Genomic DNA, 20,814 nt, shown 5'->3' on the forward strand with positions numbered 1-20,814 from the left:
TTTTTTATTTTCTCACCGTAAAGTCCATTTCTAGTTTGATTGCATTCAACAAAATTTGTAGTCTAAAGCTTCACTGTTTCAGAATCCTTCATCAAAGTTGTGATATAGGGCTTCTGGCAAAATTATCCAAATAATCCCAAATACTCCAAGATGTTGTTTTCAATTCTTTTTTTTTTTTTTTTAACTTTAGTCTTTTGTGGGTCGGGGTCTCACGATGTTGCCAAGTCTGGGCTTGGACTCCTGAGGTCAAGTGATTCTCCCACCTCTGCCTCCCAAAGAGCACGATTACAGGTATGGGCCACTGTGTCCAGCCTGTTTTCAGTTCTTTGAAAAAATAATACTGTTAAATGTATATTATGCTTAAAGAGCATTTTCATTCATGGGCTCTGCTACGTCCACTGTGTTTCTTTTTCATGTACACACATATACACTTTTGGTTTATGATAAATCAAAAAATACTTCTTACTTGGAGCAATGTTTGAAATTCTGTGACCTGCTATGGCAATATATGACTATACTGGTACTTTTTTTTAAAGACTGCACAATACATGAAATGGCTAATTATTAATCTGGCTGGCATCTGTAATGAAAAAGGGGGCCATAGACTTAGTACATAAATCTCTTGTGTTGCTGCAATCATAATATTCCTGCAGCTATGGTGTCACTTATTGTAATTTTTCTGCTAATAAACAAATTTGAACTAGCCAGGAATCCTAAAATTTGAGACTACTTGTTTATCTGAAATATACTCCAGAGAAATAGTAATGTCGTTCTGCTTTGAATTTAATTTAAACAGAAAAAGGCAAAACAAATCTCGATGGAGGATATTTGACAATAATAAAATATTTCTCCCAGCGGGTGAGCTGGTAGCAATTGTATTGTGCAATCCAAGCTCACGTTTCAGTAGGTCATTACCATCATAACAAGCCCTTGGACCAACTGGCATGGATATGCAACATTGAGCCCCTGATGGTCACATTATTTCAGACCTTTAACTTCATGAAGAACAAGACAAATACTCCTGGGAAACCAGGATTATATTTTGAACTTCCTTTCTTTTCTATTCATTTCATAATAAGATGCAATACACAATCAATCTACACTTACTTGTTTCATTTTGTTTTTTCCGCACTACCAGGGGACATGAGAAGCTAGATTTAGAGATCTGAAAGGCCAGATGCACTGACTTAGACACGTTCTTATCTACTGGTCTATGGTGCTATCCATTCAGTATGTAAACCATTGTGGATGAAACAGAAACCTTAAGCATAACTCTCTTTTTCTTTTACAAGTTAATCACAAATTAAATTTTATAATCAAAGTGCATCTAAAGTCTTTTTTCAGAGGCCCAAGGATAAAATATTCTATCTTGTTTCTACCTCTCACCTAAATCAACAACTTGAAAATATAAGTAAGAGAAGTCCTTCCAAGAAATCAGATTTTTATTTTGTTGCTTTTTTGTTTGTCAATAGGGAAGGACATGTATTTTAGATCCCACCTAAATTAATTCTAAAGCACATTAATGAGCCAAATGAACAGGATTTAAAAAGTTGTGAGATATTCTGCAAACAACTTTTGAGCAGCCATCCATCTCCATCTTTATATGGAGACATAACCGGAAGAGGTGGCTTGGGAGTCATCGAATAAAATGTATTTTCCATTTGTTTTGTGGAGGTCAAAATAATCAAAGTGTGTTTCATTGGTTTTGTAAGAAAAAGTTAAGTATTTTTGTTTTGTTATTTAAAAAAAAATCTAAAACCCTAACAAAAATTTAGAACCAATATTAAAAAGTTCATTATTTTTGGTTTATTTGAGAAAAGCATAAAAATTTAGAGGAAGTGTTTCTCCATTTGTCTTCATATTGGATTCACCTGGAGATCTTTTCTAAGCATTCCAAAAACCCAGAACACATCGTGGATCAAGGAAACCACAATCTCTGTGGGTGGGATGTGAGTATCAAGAATTTTGACACACCCCAGGTGATTTCAATATGCAGACAAATTTGGGAATCACTCGCTTAAAAATAAATCGTTTGCAAGCAACTGGTGAAAATAGAAGTGATTCCTTAAAACAAACATATAATGCATTTGTCAGAGGTACTTGTTTATATATCCAGAAACAACATGCTGAAATGTCAAAATCCTGCTTCATTTTCTTTTACACCTGAGGCATCCATGATAAATATGTCAGTACCAGAAAAGTTGTCCTGTAATAATTCTAAATTATAGGAACAGCAAGAAAATTCTAATAGGAATTCTTAAAAGTGTGTGTGTGTGTGTGTGTGTGTGTGTGTGTGTGTAGCATATTTTACAATGAGGACCTCACTGGAAGATTAGACATGATTTTTCCTTTTAGATTTGTATCTTGTATTGTTTCAGTCCCACCCAAGCACTTAAAAAATATCAAAAGTAAAACATGTCAGATTTTAGGTTGAACTGTTGCCACTCAAATGACATTAAAATATAAAAAACACAGTACTGAGCTATCTTGGTAGCTAGTGCATCTCAGTGATTTAGGTAATCTCATGCCCCTACAACCAATTCAGTTTAGTGGCCTTTGTGTCATCAGCTTGCTTCTCCAGAGAACCAACCACCTCTGAAAGGTGAGAAATGTGGTGGGCAAACACAATGACAAAACACCCTCAAGATAGGCAGAGAAGCCAAGAAAGCACATATTAGCACTTCCGTGATGGCTCCAGGAGGGTCCAGTGGAAGCTGCAACTTGACCCTGCGCAGCAAGGGCTGTAACCTCTCTGAGTGTAAACGGCAAGAGGAGGCCATTTGCTGTCAGCAGTGCTGTTTAACCCTCTTGAATTCGAAGACAGCTCCTGCTCCTAATTCACACGGATCTCTAAGCTCTGCTTGTGGACTTCCCATTAAGGAAATCTGGTCAGCAACTCCACTGCTGCTCCACACAGCCTGCAACTTGCCGAAGAGCTCGGAGCAAGCGCATGATTTAATTGTTGATAGAGGGAAATAATGGGTATCTCTAGCAGGTTTTAATATGATCTTAAAATAGGGGGAGAGTTTTCTGTTATGACATTGACATAGAGGCGATGATTCTGAGTAATGCAGGATGATGTGGAGATGCTTTAAGATTAAATAAGAGCTATATAAAGGCTTGTCAGAATGAATTCTAATGTGCCATGAGACACTTTGCATACTCTTAAATATGCAAAATGTCTCTTGGCACCCTAGAATTCATTCTGACAAGCCTTTATATAGCACTTATTTAAACTCTGACTTTATTTTTAGGGAACAGGTACTCGGAGATACTCTTTGAATGGAAGCAACAAAGGGCAGTGTTTATTGATTTGGTTCCTTAGTGGGGGAAAAAAAGAAACACAATACAAAAGAGCAGTCAAAAGTGGAAGCTTGTTTAATATTGCTCTACCATCATCCTGAAAGGCATAATAATTTGAGTTACACATCTGAACTGATTGGAGTTACAGAATCATATCTCCTTTTTGCATTTAACAATATATACAATATAAAATAAATACATTTACACAAATGGACATTTGCTGGAGCACACAGTATGGTACACATCACAAAAATATACAATTGATTGCTTTACAGATGTGAAGCCCATCTACAGCTATAGACATGGTTTTATTATTATTATTTTTACTACTGGCTATAATGCAACTCCTGGATTATTATAAGCAGTTTAAATTTTTTGTCCTTTTACGATCTTTGCACATAAGACTGCCATAAAATGTTTTCCTAGGCAGGTAAACAGAGACGCTTAAATAATTAAAATACAATCACCAACACCCATTTTCTCTTCTATAAGAAAAATAGCAGTTTTAAATTTTTTATATCTTTTATGTTATCATTTAAATGCAAAATAGTGGAATAAATACAACAATCTGATCTGATTGAAACACAAGTGTAACTACAAGGAGTCACACAATCATATTGCTTTAAATAAGAACAAACCTAAAAGAAGCAAAATTAAAATTAAAATCATATGGCTAAAACATACACCTTTATAACTTTCCAAAACGTCACATTAAGTAAATGGTCTTGCTTGAAACTTGAAAAGACTTCTCTCTAGTGAGGTTTAAGATGAGCATTTACCCTAAAGCCCGTGCAGTTCTTTTAAATCTACGTTTTAGTTTTATTTCCTATTTGTGAGATACTTAGTCTTTTGTAATGCTGAGAGTTACTTAAACTGAAAACTTAAAAAGTTGTATCTCGTTTTTTGAACAATCTCCATCTCATGTTTTCAGTTGGTTGGCTCTGACTTCTGAAGCCCAAGTACTTTAATGTGATACAGTGAAAATAATGTATATATTGTATATATTTTATTTATATATAGTGTAGTTGAATAGTAGCAACTTAAACCCTGCACAAACTTTCTGGAAAATAATCTTTTTAAACACTTACATATATAAATAATCTTATAGAATCAGCACCTTTTTTCCCAGGAGTTGTATTTTCTGTTGTTATTTTTAAAGGGATGTGCCAATTTCTGAACTCCTATCACAGCTATAAATTTCAAGTTATTGACCATCTGAATGAATTGCTAATGATGATTTATCTAGAATCACACTACAGTCACTTCTCTACTGAGAAACCACAATCTACAATATAGTCCCATATAGCTAATGATAGATACACAGTATTCCTAGCACTGGGTTGATGTTTCATCAACCCAAGGTATTTTGTTTAAAGCACACAAAGTAGCAATAGTTTTGGAAACGAATCTGCACCAAAAAGTTTTGCAACAACACAGAGCGAGTTAATAACAACATCTGAGAGATGATTGAGTGAAAGCCATATATACAGCATTTAAAAATTAGACTTATCTATATTCTTGAAATATTCAAAGTTTTATTTCTAAGCTATACATTGGTATTCTATAATAAACCATTAGAGAAATTATTCCTTGTTTTGAAAATATTATGATTTTGATGTGTATCTGTTCATAATGAATACTTGTTTGGAGTTTCAATCTCTTAATTATTATTAGGAAGAACCTTATTACTGGTAAGGAATAGAATATACTACTGTAGTCTCCTGAGGAATTGTACATCCAATATTGTCTCTAATTCTACCCTGTGTCTAAAAGCACACACCACAAGAATCCAAACACCACAAGAACAAGACAACAGTCTTTGAATGCAACATAAAATTCAGAAAAGCACAGCAAACATGAAACATTGAAAAGCTGAACTACATTTCTTTTGTTTGTTAGGATTACAATTTTAATTACATCTGTGTACATAGAATAAGACTGTTCACATAGTACAGGGAGCAGCTACTAACACTGGTCCATTGGTATAGCATTTGATGGAGGTTACTGTTTATTGGTTATTCAGCGACTGTAGATTTCGGGGCATCTAATTGATTTCTTCATTAGATTACACCTCTTAACAGTCTGGAACCTGACTGACTTTCATGCTGTGACAATACTGGTTGAAAAGCACATATATTGGCTTAGCTCTTGGTAAAAACTGCAGATTAATTTAAACAAAGATTCCTAAATGAATAAACTTACAAGGATTCAATTTTAGAATTTGGTCAGGCGTTTGCTGTCTTTGATGATTTTTTTTTTTTTTAATTCTGGCATTTGCCTTATTGCCTCTTAAATGAATACTGGCTCACAGCTCCTTCTGAGACAAGGTCTGTAACTTTGCAAACAGGCAGTATCTCATTCCTAACTGCCGTGGCAGCTAGAAATCATATGGCAACTGTACCTCCCAAGTACAGAGGTGCACTCCTGATAATTCTACGGATCTATAGCCCATGTGCAGTGCTTATATATGTGACTACTCAGAGTCACTGTAGGTGTAATCTAATCCTTTGTGTCAGTGAACATTTAGGTAAACTGGAGCTCATGTTAAGAAATTGATGTTTGGGACCAGACTGGCACACAACATAAATTGCATCCGTGATAATATGCACCTTCCCTTCAACTATTGCTTGAGTAAGTTAAATTCCCATATTAATAAATGGCTGAAAAGTGGTAAAGCTGGTACAAAAAAATCTCCATTTGTAAGAAGAAACAAAACATTTTTAAAAATCTTCCTTCAGGATTCATTTGTCCTTCATTATTGTTCATAATTGTTCAAAGCCAGCACAAAATTGCAGTATTCTTATTTCTCTTTAGTATTGCATGAATGAATAAAGCTTAAACTATTCCCTGAAAAAGTTACATAGTAGCTAAACTAACAAATACCTGGAAGACTTGAAAAAACAATTAAGGAATCAAATGGCTGTAACTGATCTAGATGGAAAAGCAATGATAAGAAGCAGCCGATGCAACGTTGCTTAAGTTGTCTAATTAGAGGCTGCTCCCATGAAATCTAATACTGCACTCAGTCAATTCGTATATGTTGCACTGTACTTTTAGGTATGTTGGTTCTCTTTCTTTGATTCCTTAGTCATTGGGGACGGTATGGTTCACAATAAGTTCACTGGCATCCATAATATGGATCTCCATCCTTTGGCAGGGCTGGCTTCCATCTCTCTTCAGTTAGAGACCTCTTTTAAAAGTTCAGCAGCAGAAGGAAGAAAAAGAAAGAATAGAAAGAAGGTCAGGAAGAAAGAAAAAGAAAGAGGAAAGGAAAGGGAAGGAGGGAATTTTTTTTTTTACAACTAAAGCTATTTAAAATTTAGAACAAAGTGGGAGGATGAGGAAAGAGGGGAGAGAGTAGGCAAAGAAAAGAAGGAAGGCAGGCAGGCGGATGAAAAGAAAAGAAAGGAGATGGGAACTAGGAACGAAAGAAGCCAAGAAATAATGGAGGGGGGAAGAAGAAAGAGAAAGACCAAAGAGGAAGATAAATGTGGGAAGAAAGAGAAAAGTTGATAGAGGAAAGTAGAAAGAAACTCATCAGGAAGCTACGGAGGAATCTGAAAGCTGCTTCGTAGTCTTGCTGCTAAATTATCGGTGCAGTCTGTTGATTTTTGATGTTGTTAACTAAACTCTAAGTTTCTTCGACGTCACTCTTGGGTTTATTTTCCCTTTTTCAACGTGCAGGATGGGAAGGCCCAGGGAGCTTTTAGTCAGACCTTGGCCTCCAGCATTTCCAAAAAAAGTTTGTGCATGGGGACTTTGCCTTCTAGTTTGATGTTGTAGAAATGCTGCACGGCCTTGGTAGAGGTCTGCCTCAGGAGTGGCAGTGTCATCAGCATCTTGCCAGCTCGACGAGGGTCTTCCATGTGCTGGCCAGCTTCATAATCCTGTAGCGCCTCATGTAAGACATCCTGAAGCTTTTGAACGGCTTCAACATCTTCTATGTGCATGGAGTCTGTGCAATGAAGCAAAAGATATAAGTCATCATATTAATAACAAACCTATATAGACTAGAGTTATAAAATTGGTTATTTTTGAACTTCTCACATTTCTACAATCTATTTCTACATTTCCTTACATAATTTCAAATACTAACTTGGAAGATGGGAATTATTAGAAAAGATTAATTATTTAAAATGTGTATTTTTCCTCCTCAGGCTGAGCAAGAGAAGGCTTTCTTCTAACATATTATAATATTGACTATTTTATTCATTGACTCATCCAGGTATATATTCATTCACTCAGCAAACAACCATGGAAGGCCATCTATTAAAAGTATTATTCTTAGTGCTATGTAGGGGAAGCCTGTTTAAAATTCTGATATTGCTTGCAAAAAGCCAATATTTCCCAAAAAGGAGAAAAAAGTTGATGACTAAGATCCTAAGAGCTCCATGTGAATACGTGGAATCTAGCGCTATACAGAAATCACAATAAATTATTTATCCTTTTAAGATATTTAATGTTCTAGTATGAGTTCATTAAAGCATCCTGACATAGTCTGCTTCCCTGATTAAAAACAAATGGTATCTTCAGATCACTGAGTTCTGAAATATTTTTCACATTTGTAAAGGTGAACTTTGCCCTTAAATGACAAATTTGAAAATCTAATTCAATCAAGCAAAGAAAGGGTTAACAAGGTTGCCACAATTATTCTTGTGAGAAATGTGAGATGTGGGGAAAAAATAAAAGTTACAGCTCCAGCTCTAAAGCAGACACTTAATTATATACAAGTTTGAATCATTTAGCACGTTTTATTGATTCTGATGACAGTTTATCTGTTAATTACACATAATGGAGTCTTTGGGGGATTCTTCATGTTTAATAATTCTAGTTCTCTGAGAATGCTGAGCTCTAAGATATATGTAGTTAGCCTAATCTTTCATACAATTCAAACATAGATCACATGAACAAAAAGAGGGAATGTAATTTAAAATCAAGTGGCTAAACATATAATAAGAAATACGGCAAAGTAATTAAAAGATAGATGGATATAACTAGGAATATATCTTAAAAATTTATTTGTATTTTATTTAGTGTTCTTTTTTTCCCTTTACATTGGCATTTTGAATCATTGCACCACATCATTGGTGAACTGACCACTATTAACAATAGGTAGTTTAATGACAACTCCTTAAAAAATTTTTGAATAATCTGGAATAAAGTTGCTTATTGCTCAACACTCAATTTCTGCCTGGCAGAGCAAAAAAGAGGGAATTTTTCCAAGTGAGAAATAGTGTTGATAGTGGTGCCCTGGAGCAGGACTCAAGTCACTCCCCAACATACGCCTGGCCTTTCCCTGTGGATTGTTTCTACCCAGCTTCTCTCCAGTCTGGTTCCTCTCAGCATGGCGATCTCATCCACCTCCTATAGTGCTCTTAGAAACAAACATAATTCCTAAAGTTGTCTAAGAGTTGGTAAAGTTAGGGACAGAAAAAACAGTCATAGAGATGATGGCAACATGCTCTGATATTCTTTCTATGTTTGCACTTTATTGCTACCTGAAAGAAAAATGGGAGGCATGGGGAAACACTATGGTGAGTCTTTAGGTAGACAAAAGACTGTAATAAGGACCTTGTGCATAAGGGAACAGAGATGAGTTGGACTTTCCCAACTTATCCGGAGTCTAATGATTAGCTCTCTACAGGAAAACGGGAATAGATGGAAGGAGAAAATGGGAATTACACACTGCAGTGAAAAGTCAACCTTGAAATAACTATTTTCCAACTAGACCAAAAACACACCAGAATAAAAATAATACATTTACCAGTTATTTAGCACCTATTTCAGGTGGACATGGTCTCATTTTACCTCCCCAAACCCTAGAAGACAGGTGGCACTGGTAATACATGTCAGACTCAGGTATAAATTCAGGATTCTTCAAATCAGTCATGCTTCTAGAATACAGAACACTAAACATGCATTCCCTTAAAAAATGAGATGAACTGTTCTCTGAACACATCCCATACAAACTCCCATCTTCATCAGCCATCTTTATAACATTCCTAATGAAGACATTGCCAGGCATATATTAATTATGTAGATTCTCCTTGACAACAGGCAAAACTAATTATTGTCTTCTAAAAATTTTCCTAAATATGTCTCCAAATTCTATCCTGTGGTCCTGTTCTAGTAAGAACAATACAGGATAAACTTCCTTTTCCTACATGGCATATCTTTAAATGCTTGAAGTCAGCTACACAGTTACCTTGGCCCTACCCCTAGTCTTGCTTTTCCCACTACTCTTGCCCAGCAGGAGATATATTATAGGATGTCACGGGAAATGAGGCGAGAACAAATAGCAGAGAGATATGCTCACAAACAGCAATTAAGACTTCAAACTATTCTTTAAAGGCTGTGATTTAGCATGAGAGATTTAAAAATGATTTAATCAAATTACTATGATAATTTAACTTCCCATTTGCAGAAAAGATTCTAACTCATTTTAGCTTTACCCATTCTCAGATCTGCTAATACTTTAAATGCAAACTCACTAAATCTGAACTATTTAATTAGACAATGATTCAGCTGGCAGACTGCTGAAGAAAATATTAATCTCCATTAGGGATCCTAGTTCAAGTTCTGGATCTGTGGTTTTCATCTCTGTTTTGTTCTTTTGGTTAAATTTACATGTTGGCACCAGGCTCAATAGAACTGGTATTAATGTATGTAATTATTTAGTTTTCATTGTTTGTGCTAGTTTCTTTTTAACTAGGCTTTAAAGGAAATAGTCCTAGTGTTTGTGCTAATGGGAACCAGCTAAACTTAATAGAAATCATGAGTTTATGAACTAACTAGACAGGATTAGGCTACATATTAGAAACACTGGGTGAGGTCTTAAAAAAACTTGGATACTGGCCCCAAGTCTAGTAAGTCAGAGACCAGAACTAGGATATCAGCATTGCTAAAAAATCTAGGTAGTTCTACTGCCAAGCCAGGATTGAGAACTACTGCATTAGACAATAAGACAAACAAATACTATTCTAAAAGAATCAAGATTTCAAAAGATGACCAGAGTGTATATGACTGAATTTAAACCTGAGACTGACATGCATTACCAGTGCCACCTCTCTTCTAGGGTTTGGGGAGGTAAAATGAGGCCACATTCACATTCATAGGTGCTGAATAAATGATATATGTATTTTTTATTCTGATTACATATAGACAACACATATAATGGCCTATATATTAAGTCTCAACACCTAATAATAAAATAGAACCTTATAACATCCAATATTTTACTCTGTGAAAGGGATCCTAAAGGAATGTGTCTAGTTCCGATCATTTACTTTGGAAAGATGGCTAAATATCATCATCCTTACAGCTGTAAATTTAGTAAGACTTAGAGCCACTGAAAAAGTTTTATTTTTATATCCTCCCTAGAATAAAACACTGTCTTCTCAATGATAAAAAATATTAATCACTGGGGGCACAGGCGTAGCTACTCCAAAATACCTAAGTCCTACTTGGGAACTTTCTTCAGGACTTTTAGACCATTCTTGGCAATACTTTCTTAATGGTGCCAAATCTCATTTTGAGTATGGAATTGAATATTAGATACAGACACAGTATATTCAGAGTCAAGCCTAGTATATAACATAAACCGTCAGTGTAAACTTTTCTGTGAAGCACAGGACTTGATTTTGTTTGTAAACTGCCTACCTAAAGATGGGTAGTAAGGGAAGGATGAATGGGACTCTCTCCAATCACTGAATGAATGAAATAGAATGTGATGGAAAGAATAGAGAATTGGGAAAAGGTCTATTTCTATGAAAGAATTTGTATCTTTGAATTTCCATATGCAATATACATGGCACCTAACAGAGTGGTTCTTCAGGTAGCAGTTGGCTGGGTACTGAGGAAGACTGGGGGATTGCCATTGCAAATTGACTCTAAGTTAACATATATAGTAGAATTTTTTTTATTATACTTCAAGTTCTGGGATACCTGTGCAGAATGCGCAGGTTTGTTACATAGGCATACGTGTGCCATGGTGGTTTGCTGCACCCATCAACCCATCATCTACATTAGGTATTTCTCCTAATGCTATCCCTCTTCTAGGACCCCTCACCCCCCTACAGGCCCCAGTGTGGGAATTTTTTTAACCTCTCCAAATGTTCTCATTAAAAAAACAGAGCAACTAGATGGCAAAACTAAAAACTCAGGGACATCTATAGAAAAACTAGGTGACAAGGTATTCCCAAAATATACATACATTCACACACACACACAGTGCCACAATGATGTCTATGTGTCTGCATCCCCAGCTCTGTACTTATGTAGACAGATGATGTTGGCCTGGGAAGAAAGGCCAACCCTGGAAGGTACTTCAAGTGCCCAGGCTGTAATCTGATTCTAGGCTTCAGTCAGTAAATATTTAAAATGAACATGGAACATTTTGTCACACCAAATAGAAAGGATATTATCTACAACTACTAGGTTATTAAATAAGATTTCAGAAGCCAACCCGAAGAGGTTCCCACTGACAAAAATGGGACAATTTGAGCTTCCAAAAGGATTATAATTGCAATTGATTGAAATCCATTAAACATGTTTGAATACATGTGTTTATGATAGTTTTTTTTAATATAGGACACCAATTATTCAGAGAAAGCTAGTAAATAAAGAGAAATAATGAAGCGTTTATACTACCTTTCCTAAACAAATTGTATCACTGATAGCCAAATAAGAGATAAGAGAAAGCGTTATTTTATACATATCCCACCTGCTGAATGAAAAGAGGAAAAAAAAGACAAAATTACAAATCACTATTTTTCAACCCCCAGTGACTGATTAACTTAGGTAACGAATGCCAACAGTTGCTAACATTACAAAAAGAGACTCAGCCAAATAAATAAGATGGATCCAGTTGCCATTTTGCACAAAATGCAAAGGGCAGAAAAAACATGATGAACTTCTCCAAGACTATGCAGTCTTCAAAATCCAGACAGTGGAAAACCCTGTAGGTCAAATGCCCTGGCATCTTCAACTAATAAATTATAAGAAAAAATGAAGAAGGAACTTTGGAGTATAGACTTAAAAATGCGTCCATAATTTTTTATGAGTAAATGAGCAAGACTAAAGTGTAGTAACTAAGTATGCACATTTATTTTAAAAACTATAGTAAAAGGAAGTGATGACTATAAAACTCAGGATAAGGTAGTTATTACTTTTGTGGGAAGGGAAGGGGCTGAGATAGGAACAAGACACCTGAAGGGCTTTCCAGGGTTACATTGCAAGTTTTATTCTTGATCTTGCCTATATACTCATTGTGGTAGGCTGAAAAATGGCCATGAAGATGATATTCAGGTCCTAATCTCTAGTACCTGTGAATGTCACCTGCTATGGCAAAATGAACTTTGTAGATGTGATTAAGTTAAGGATCTTGGTAAGGGAGATTATCCTAGATTATTCAGGTGGGCCCTCAATGAAAACAAAAGTGTCCTTGGAAGCAAAGGAAGAAGGCGGCAATGTCACCACTGAGGTAAAATGCTACACTCCTGGCTTTAAAGATGGAGGAAGGTGCCCTGAGCCAAGGACTTCCGCCCTTGGAGCTGGAAAAGGCCTGGAAACAGATGTTTCCCAAGAGTCTCCAGAGGGAGTGAAACCCTGTCCATATATTGTCTTATGCCTAGTGAAACTGATTGACTTTTGACATCCAGAACTGTAGGAAAAAATATGTGTAATTTAAAGCCATCAAGTTATGGTCATTTGTTAATGCAGCATGAGAAACTCATACACTCATTAAGGTCTATATTTTTGTGTAATTTTTTTTTGTGTTTTCTTTTGCATTAAAATGGTGAGATAGATAAAAAGAAAGAAATTTCTGATGGAATGGTCTCTTCTAGAAAGTAACGAATCAAGTGGAATTCTGTGGAGGCTGTAGAAACAGGTAGCAGAAATATCAAGGAAGCTTTTCAGATACCGAGTAGGGAGCTGAATAAAAAAAAAATCTAGGTTTGTTCCATCCCAGAAATCTTATGATTTTATTACTGAAAATAGTAATAATAATTCTGATTTTTCTGCTTCACCATGGTGACAATAATAGAATTTTCAGTTTCACAGCTCTCCATTAAGATACCTTTAGGTTTTTTTAGAAGGCCTGTTTTCCTCCTTTCCTGCTGTGGCTATAAAGCTAGCTTTCTTTAACATTTACATCAGCCACACAAATCACTCTGACTGTATTTATATAAAATGTTGAACCACAGAAAACCTCCATGGTCGTGGTTGTAGTTTCTTTCCTTCAGCCTTTCCTTACAAATCCCAAATTACTGTTAATTTTGTTATGTTTACTTTGCAAAATGGGATTTACCCAATAGGTCTTTTCTATTTTTCTATAATTACTCAAAGCCCCCGCCCCCCACCGCCTCTCTCTCTCTCTCTCTCTCTCTCTCTTTCTCTCTCTCTCTCTCTCACCGCACCCACCCCACCCAAATCTTTTCTCTCTTTCCAAACACTTTTCCAGGGCTTTCTAACTCATTTTGCTAAAAGTCATAAAGACAATTACAGTGTATTGGGTAAGTGAATGTTGATATCTATTTGGGTGGTGAATAGTTCAACATTCTACAACATCATAGATGATCTGCACCATGCTAATGATCTTTCGTAACAGAGAGCTCATTATATTAAAATATATAGATGAAAATAATGTTATGCTATAATCATTCCCTGGAAATAAGCAACTGCAGAGTATTTTATGTGCTTATTGCCCAGGTAATGAACACATACTACCCAAGTATTTACCCAGGTAAATATTGGAAGGCCGAAGCTATTTGCAGCAAATATTTCCTAAACCATGCCAAGACGGAGCAACCATTGAACATGAAACATTTAAGAGTCAGCTTTTATTTTTTTTTTAACCTAAAAATTACAATACTGTAATATGTTTAAAATTTAAGGGTTGTATTAAATTTTTAAAGCTCACTTCCAAAATATATTATTCTAAATAAAATAACCCAATGAAGGCAAACTTGAGTAAAAATCAAAGAAAAGTAAAGTAGGAGATGGAAGGTTGTAATTTTGATTTCTTATTTACCTAATACTATTACTTATGGTTTGTTCTGAGTAAAAATTAGGAACAAAGTTCTACCTGCCACACAAAGCTTACATATATTCATTTCTCATAAAATGTTACAATTTCTTGGTAAACATTTCATGTCCAATTCTGTTGTCACTTTTCTGGGTAGTTTTATAGTCCTCTAATGCCAAGAAGATGGCAAGATAAAGGAAGTGGGCAGGAAATTCTCAAATTGAAAATACTAATTTAGGCTCTCAGATATGAAATTGTAATGGGTGAAATCTTCTGCATTAATCCTTTTAAAAACATGTATATAATTATTTGTGGAATAGAAATAGCTTATTGATAGCAAAAGACAGAAGGTCCCACCTTCTGCCTCATAATAACCATGCATGATTATCAGCTTTCTTTGCATACCTGTAAATATATATTGGGCATGTCTAGTGCACAGGTATGTTGTGGGAATCAAATAAGAGAGTTCCTAGAAGCTTTAAAAAGGAAATGTCTACAGAAAGATTCTGAAAAAGGATTCTCCTTTGACTAGCAGCTAAAACTATCCCCAGAACATCAAATCAACAAATTGTCAAAATTTTGTAAAATTGGCTAAGGCCCAGTTGTTTTACTTTACATACACACACACACAACACACACACATATGCATGTATATATACATGTATCAAACCAAACTGGCCACCTTTCTTCAAAGTAATCTAAAATGTTTAGGCCATTTAAAGGATATTAGACATTATTTAATTCACCTGCCTTATTTTACAGATGAGAAAACAGTTACATATTTAGGCCACGTACTCCCAAAGGAGGTGAAATTTGGAATTAGAGAGTAGAAAACATTCCTCTTTTTAGGCACAATGCTTATATATGCATAAATGTGTGTATACATATGTATATATGTGTGTATATGTATGTATGTGTGTATATATGTCCTAAACAGATGATATTACTATTTCATTGGGTGGTTATTACAAAAACAATATCATCTAAAAAGGCTTCCCTAATAGTGATAGTAAAAACACACTAAGCCAAAGCTATATTGAGGGTCCAAATATCCTAATTAAATATGGTGCCCATTCCAGTATCCTACAGCAATCAAAAACTTTCTATACCTTGGAATTAATTATACAACTCTGCATACATAACCATTTGTCCTTAAGAACAGAATGCTGTCATAAGGTTGTTATTATTTATGATTTTAAATTGATTACCAAATCATTACTTGTAGCTTAATATCAATAGGTGCTATTATTCTGGAAATAATGTGTAGAAGTAATAAAACTCAAAACATGTTTATTCTTGAATGAATTGGGCTCACCTGGCTTCAGGCTGGAATAGGGCAGGGGTGACAAAGGCTGGGATATGAGTGGTTGCTTTAGGGATTGAAGGTCTTATGACTTGAGCAACAGAGAATGGTCAGACTAAAGTGATTCAGTAGCTTTAACTGCTTTTAATCTCACAGTATATAATCTCAAACAAACAAATTCTTAACATAAGAATCAAGAGATCCAATCAAGAGAAATAAATCCCATTACATAATCTTACCTAGGTGCTTATAGAAATATTTTACTATATTTTCTAATACAGAGATGAAATTAATTATAGAATCATAGAATTCCAGAATTGGAAATAATTTGATATTAGTCAAACCTCTTGTTATATGCATGAAAAAACTGGGTCCCAAGAATTACAATATTGTGACATAGAGTTTTCCATCCCACAGATATATCAGGGATGCAATAATTACCCAAGCGCTTGTTAATACTCAAAAATAAGAGAATACATGGCTGAAATGAGCCTGTAAGTTTCTTATCTTCAAAAGTAATTGGAACTATTATTTAGGGTTTTCAAAGAAGATGTGAGCGTGAAAACTGCAGAATTATAATAGTTCATGACATATTGCTGTTTCAGTCATATACATGAAGATAGAGTTTCCAGTGATGTTCTGGTCTTACAAGTATTCCTGAATTCACTTATGACAGAAACAAAGCTACAAAAAATATGACAGCCATTATCAGGAAACCAAATGCCTGTTTTCCAAGCATAAGCACAACATTTATAATTAATTATTGAATAAAGACAGATGTTTAAAATAAGGTAAAATTAAGATAAAGGAGAAAATGGTTATTATATCTACATCCATGCAGGAAAAGCTAGGATATCTACCTAAATTACACTGAAATAGATTTTCTTTATTGCACGAAAAGTTACTTATGTTAATCTGGAATTTCTAACACACACACACACACACACACACACACACACACACACACACAGAGAAACCACAAAAAAACAGAAGCCATTTAGGGTGTCTAGAGTATTACGATATTTTTATACTGATATGTGTATGGGCAGCTTAAGAAAACCACATTGGATCTAAGCAAGTTCGAATCTACATTCAATATTGGATCTACAACTTTATTGCTGTGCTCCAAATAACAGTCAGAAATGGAATAAATAACATATTAATAGTATCAAAGAAAATTACTTTCTGAGTTGTTTGCCCCAAACTAAAATGATGGGGCTTGCAGGTTAGATGGGCGAAGAAAAGGCCATAATTACACAACACAGTAGAAGTGGCACAATTTAGAAATTAAAATAGTACTTAGCGCACTTAATCAGTTATTCTTTAGTATGAACTCTGATTCAATTGATTTTTCATGTATTGAGGGGCTAAATGAATGATGGAATCACCTGTAAGAACATTTTGGGACAGACGTTTTTTGAAAAGAAGCAATGCTACTCAACTACCATGATAAGAGAAAAACGGAGAGCTTGTTGACTATTTCTGACTTTACACATGAAAAGTAAATAAACCAGTTATTTAATGGCTTTCTAATCATCAGTCACTGCTATGAGGTAGTCATTTCCTCTCCCAGAAGCAGAATATGTGGATTAGGACATTTAGCTATCAGAAATATTAATGCTTATACTTCTAAGCAACAGAGACAGAAATGCTGCTACTGATTAATTCATGTACTCTATAATACTTAGCCATAAAGTATACATCCAACATCTAAAATCATACAATTTTAGCAATTTTGTTGATAAAGTTTTAGCATTGCTCAGCATTCATGGTTAGTTAATAATTTTAAAAAGCGATTTGAAACATCAAAGATATAACACAGGCTTAGTACATTTTAAAAACAACCAAGTAAATGTTTTAAATTAGAATTGTTTCAAGATTGCCAAGAAAAAATTCTTCCCCAAACCACTGTTTGTTATAAAATATTTCATCTAATTATGAGAGATGCTATAAAGTGAAGTCCAATCAAACTAATAAATCCTCAGAAAATTTCTCACTTTGATCTTCTGGAAAGGGAGGGCAGGGGGTTCCTCAGGGTTTATAATAACAATGTCCTTTGTCATAGGGAATCATATTTTATAATTTCACGGGAGAGCAGGAGAAGAGGGGTGCATGGTGTGAGGAAGAGGGTTATATTCACAATTAAAACTGTGAAATGCTAAACTCTATTATGAAGACAAATAGGAAAGTACAACTTCATTGTTGAAAACAATTTCCCTCCTATCAGTCCAAGGATTCATGCATCAATATTGTAGATGAACTGTTAATTACAAAATCAATTAAAAATTATTTCTAAAAACAGTCACGCGTCCCTGGCTCTCATGGGGGCAATTTGGGCAGAAGGTCTCATCTCACTAGGACCGCGCCAAATCACAAAGTCGTCATCCACAAGTAAGCAAAAGCAATCTGGTTTTTCATTTTTCAGCGCGGCTGAGCCCAGCCTGAGATTGATCGTCACATATGGCCCCAGAAAACAAACTGTCAATACCTTGAATGCTGCAGAATTTGAACAAATAGCCGTCCGCCCATTCAAGCCACTCATTGCATCCCATTTAACAGATTTTATCGACAGTTTCCTTCTTGTAATTAAAGGGAAAACTACTGGCCGGCAACCAAGATAAAGTTCAAAGATAGGGTCAAAACAAAAGCAGATGGAGGGGCACGGTGTGACTGTCAATGGTACATAGCATCAGAGCATGTTATTGACACACAGGTATCTAATGATCGGCACGTCATTAAGGAGGGATCTATCCTGAACTTTATGCAAATGCTAAAAAAGACTTAAGACCATAATAAAGCATTAAGAGAGGCACGAAGGGAAAAACAACAAAGCACCAACGATTTTTACTTATCAGAGGTTGCTCTCTATTTTAGCACCTTTCAGTTCAAATGCTCAGAACAGTTACTCCCGTAATTCTTAACCCTTACTGCATAGGCAGAATTTGACTTCTAAAGAACTCCGGAATGTAAGAAAATAGTAATCTTTGATAACCCAAACTCAAAGCAACACGAAATATATTTTCCCAATTGCATAATTTGCGTTTTTCAGGGAAAAAATGGTTTGTGTGTACCAATTCCCTTGTTTGTTTTAACTTATGTGTAAAAGACAATGGAGCTAATTTTGTCTCGGGAGTGTCCATTTATGCTATTCCTACAGGAGCTTTTGCTTTGCTATGATTCAAATTAGTAGATGCATTAGTTGATAAAAGTTTCAAAGCATTCAATAAGCAAGTCAAATGAAACTAATTCCTTTTAAGTATATTTTTCCTATTTCTAACTTTCCACTAGAAAGTGATACTGATTATAATTTTTATAGTTTTGCTGATTCATACAAAATTTACAAACTAGGTGTAGCAAATCCCTAAAGAAGTTAAGGAGAGGGATAAAACTGACATATAATAAAATATAACAATGACCATGTCAATATGCCAACCTGAATTAGCAAGAGCTATAGCTTTGAGGGTGACAAATTCTTCTTTCTCCAGCTTCATGCTCTTGTATTTCTTTACCAGCTGCAGGATAGCATTATTTAGATCAAGAAGGCCTGCTAATTTGGACTGGTCTTCATCCATTATATAATCGTCTGCATAGACAAGTTCATCCTCAAAGGAAAGAGATCGGTATACGACACCAAGGATCAAAATTTCCATCCAAGCACTCTGCAGAAGGCTCATCTGGTCCGCCAGGGACAGCGTGGAGAAGCCTGCATGGAAAAATGGGCAGATCAAGTTACTTTAAAGCCATAATTTCATAATGCAACATTAGTTTCATATGGTAGCCAGCTTCTGCATCACTGCTCAAAATTATGCTGAGCTTTGATTAGAAGCTCTTAAAATTTTCCCTGGATCACTTTGCAAACAGCAAAGTGAAAGTCACAAACCAGCTTTATCAATTTGTGGGTATTTTCTGTAAGTTTTATAGACACAGCTTAGGGGAATATAATAGAGATGTAGTTTTCTTTCATTTGAGAAGAAAATACCATGCAATTTTTATACTTGATTTCTGGTTGAAGTCTTCAGGAACATCTTATAGCAAGTCGTCTATCTTATCTCTAAAAACTACTATTGATAAACAGAATGCAAGTAAAAAACAAAAAGCTAAAAAACAAAGGTAAACAAACAATTTAGGCCACAGAGCTCAGCACACCATGGAACATTTCTGTATGATATTAATAGTTACAAGCATAATGGATAATGAGTTACAACTAGGGGAGCTTTCTTGATTGGATATTTCCCCCCACTGATATTTAACATGAATTTCCTTTAAAATTAGTGATAATTGGCATAAAAGAAAGTGGAATACTTAGCAGCCTGGCCTCCTCACCAAATAGAAAAGCCCCATTCACTATTGTTATTAAGATCCAGATATTTAAAAAATTAAATATAAATAAAAAGGTAGCAGGGTTTGGTGCAAAGGAGTCAGATTCTGAATGTAAATGTTGGCTCCAATTAGCTACTGGCTCTTTAACCCTGAGCAAGACAAATTGTATCTTAAATTTTGCATTTGGGAAATATAAAATATCACCTACCTAAACATTAAGTTTAACATGCAATTCATTAAGTGCTGTATTATTAATATGTTATTTTTATCTGACTTATCTAGCTGATCAATTCTTTTCTGCAAATCTGGAATGCATTCACACATGCACATTTAAAGTCCCTTCTGAGCTGGAGAAAACATATGCAAAAAAGTTAAAAAGAAAATGTTCAATAGAGAAAGATGAAGCAGTACAATTGAGGCTACTTAGGAGTGAAGATGTATATTTCTATGTCAGAGAGACTAGATCTGTATTCTAAAGTGAAAATACCTATGATCAGATGCTTTTCCCAAGTCCTAAAAAGCAAATGCTTCTTAAAACTTCACTTTTATTTCCAAGTATATACCTAAGACTTCTAAGGGTAACCCCCCCACCCCATGGTTTCTGAGGAGAGTGGTACCGTCATTTAACGTCCTGCCACCAGTAATTCTACAGAAAAGGAGGATCATTTTTAATAATGCAACTTAAGAAATCTATTTTTGCTCCCTTTCTAGACATTACTACCCACATCATAAATACCCACTGATGCCCGACCTTTTTAGGCTGCTGCTTATGGTCACTGTTGCTGTCCTTTTCATTCATATCAAATTGTGCATATCCCATATGATACTAGAAACTGCAGCACGGTAAAGAAAAGGAAATGAT

The 20,814-nt window shown here is 35.1% G+C and overlaps 1 protein-coding gene across 15 annotated transcripts in view; it reads right to left on the reverse strand.

Moving 5' to 3' along the window:
* Positions 1–3,360: 3,360 nt before the first annotated feature.
* ESRRG (estrogen related receptor gamma) overlaps positions 3,361–20,814 on the reverse strand; it is a 643,587-nt gene continuing 626,133 nt past the window's right edge. For all 15 annotated transcript variants that reach the window (XM_064383505.1, XM_064383507.1, XM_012459665.3 and 12 more), the window contains 2 exons: positions 19,066–19,335; positions 3,361–7,258 (listed from right to left, as the gene is read on the reverse strand). In XM_064383505.1, the coding sequence (XP_064239575.1) occupies positions 7,014–7,258; positions 19,066–19,335 (515 nt within the window). In that variant the 3' untranslated portion in view covers positions 3,361–7,013. The remainder of the gene's footprint in view (positions 7,259–19,065; positions 19,336–20,814) is intronic.

The sequence above is a fragment of the Aotus nancymaae genome, unplaced genomic scaffold (genome assembly GCF_030222135.1).
Source record: "Aotus nancymaae isolate 86718 unplaced genomic scaffold, 86718_ANA_hifiasm-v0.15.2.pri h1tg000032l_0, whole genome shotgun sequence".
In the NCBI taxonomy this organism is placed as follows: Eukaryota; Metazoa; Chordata; class Mammalia; order Primates; family Aotidae; genus Aotus; species Aotus nancymaae.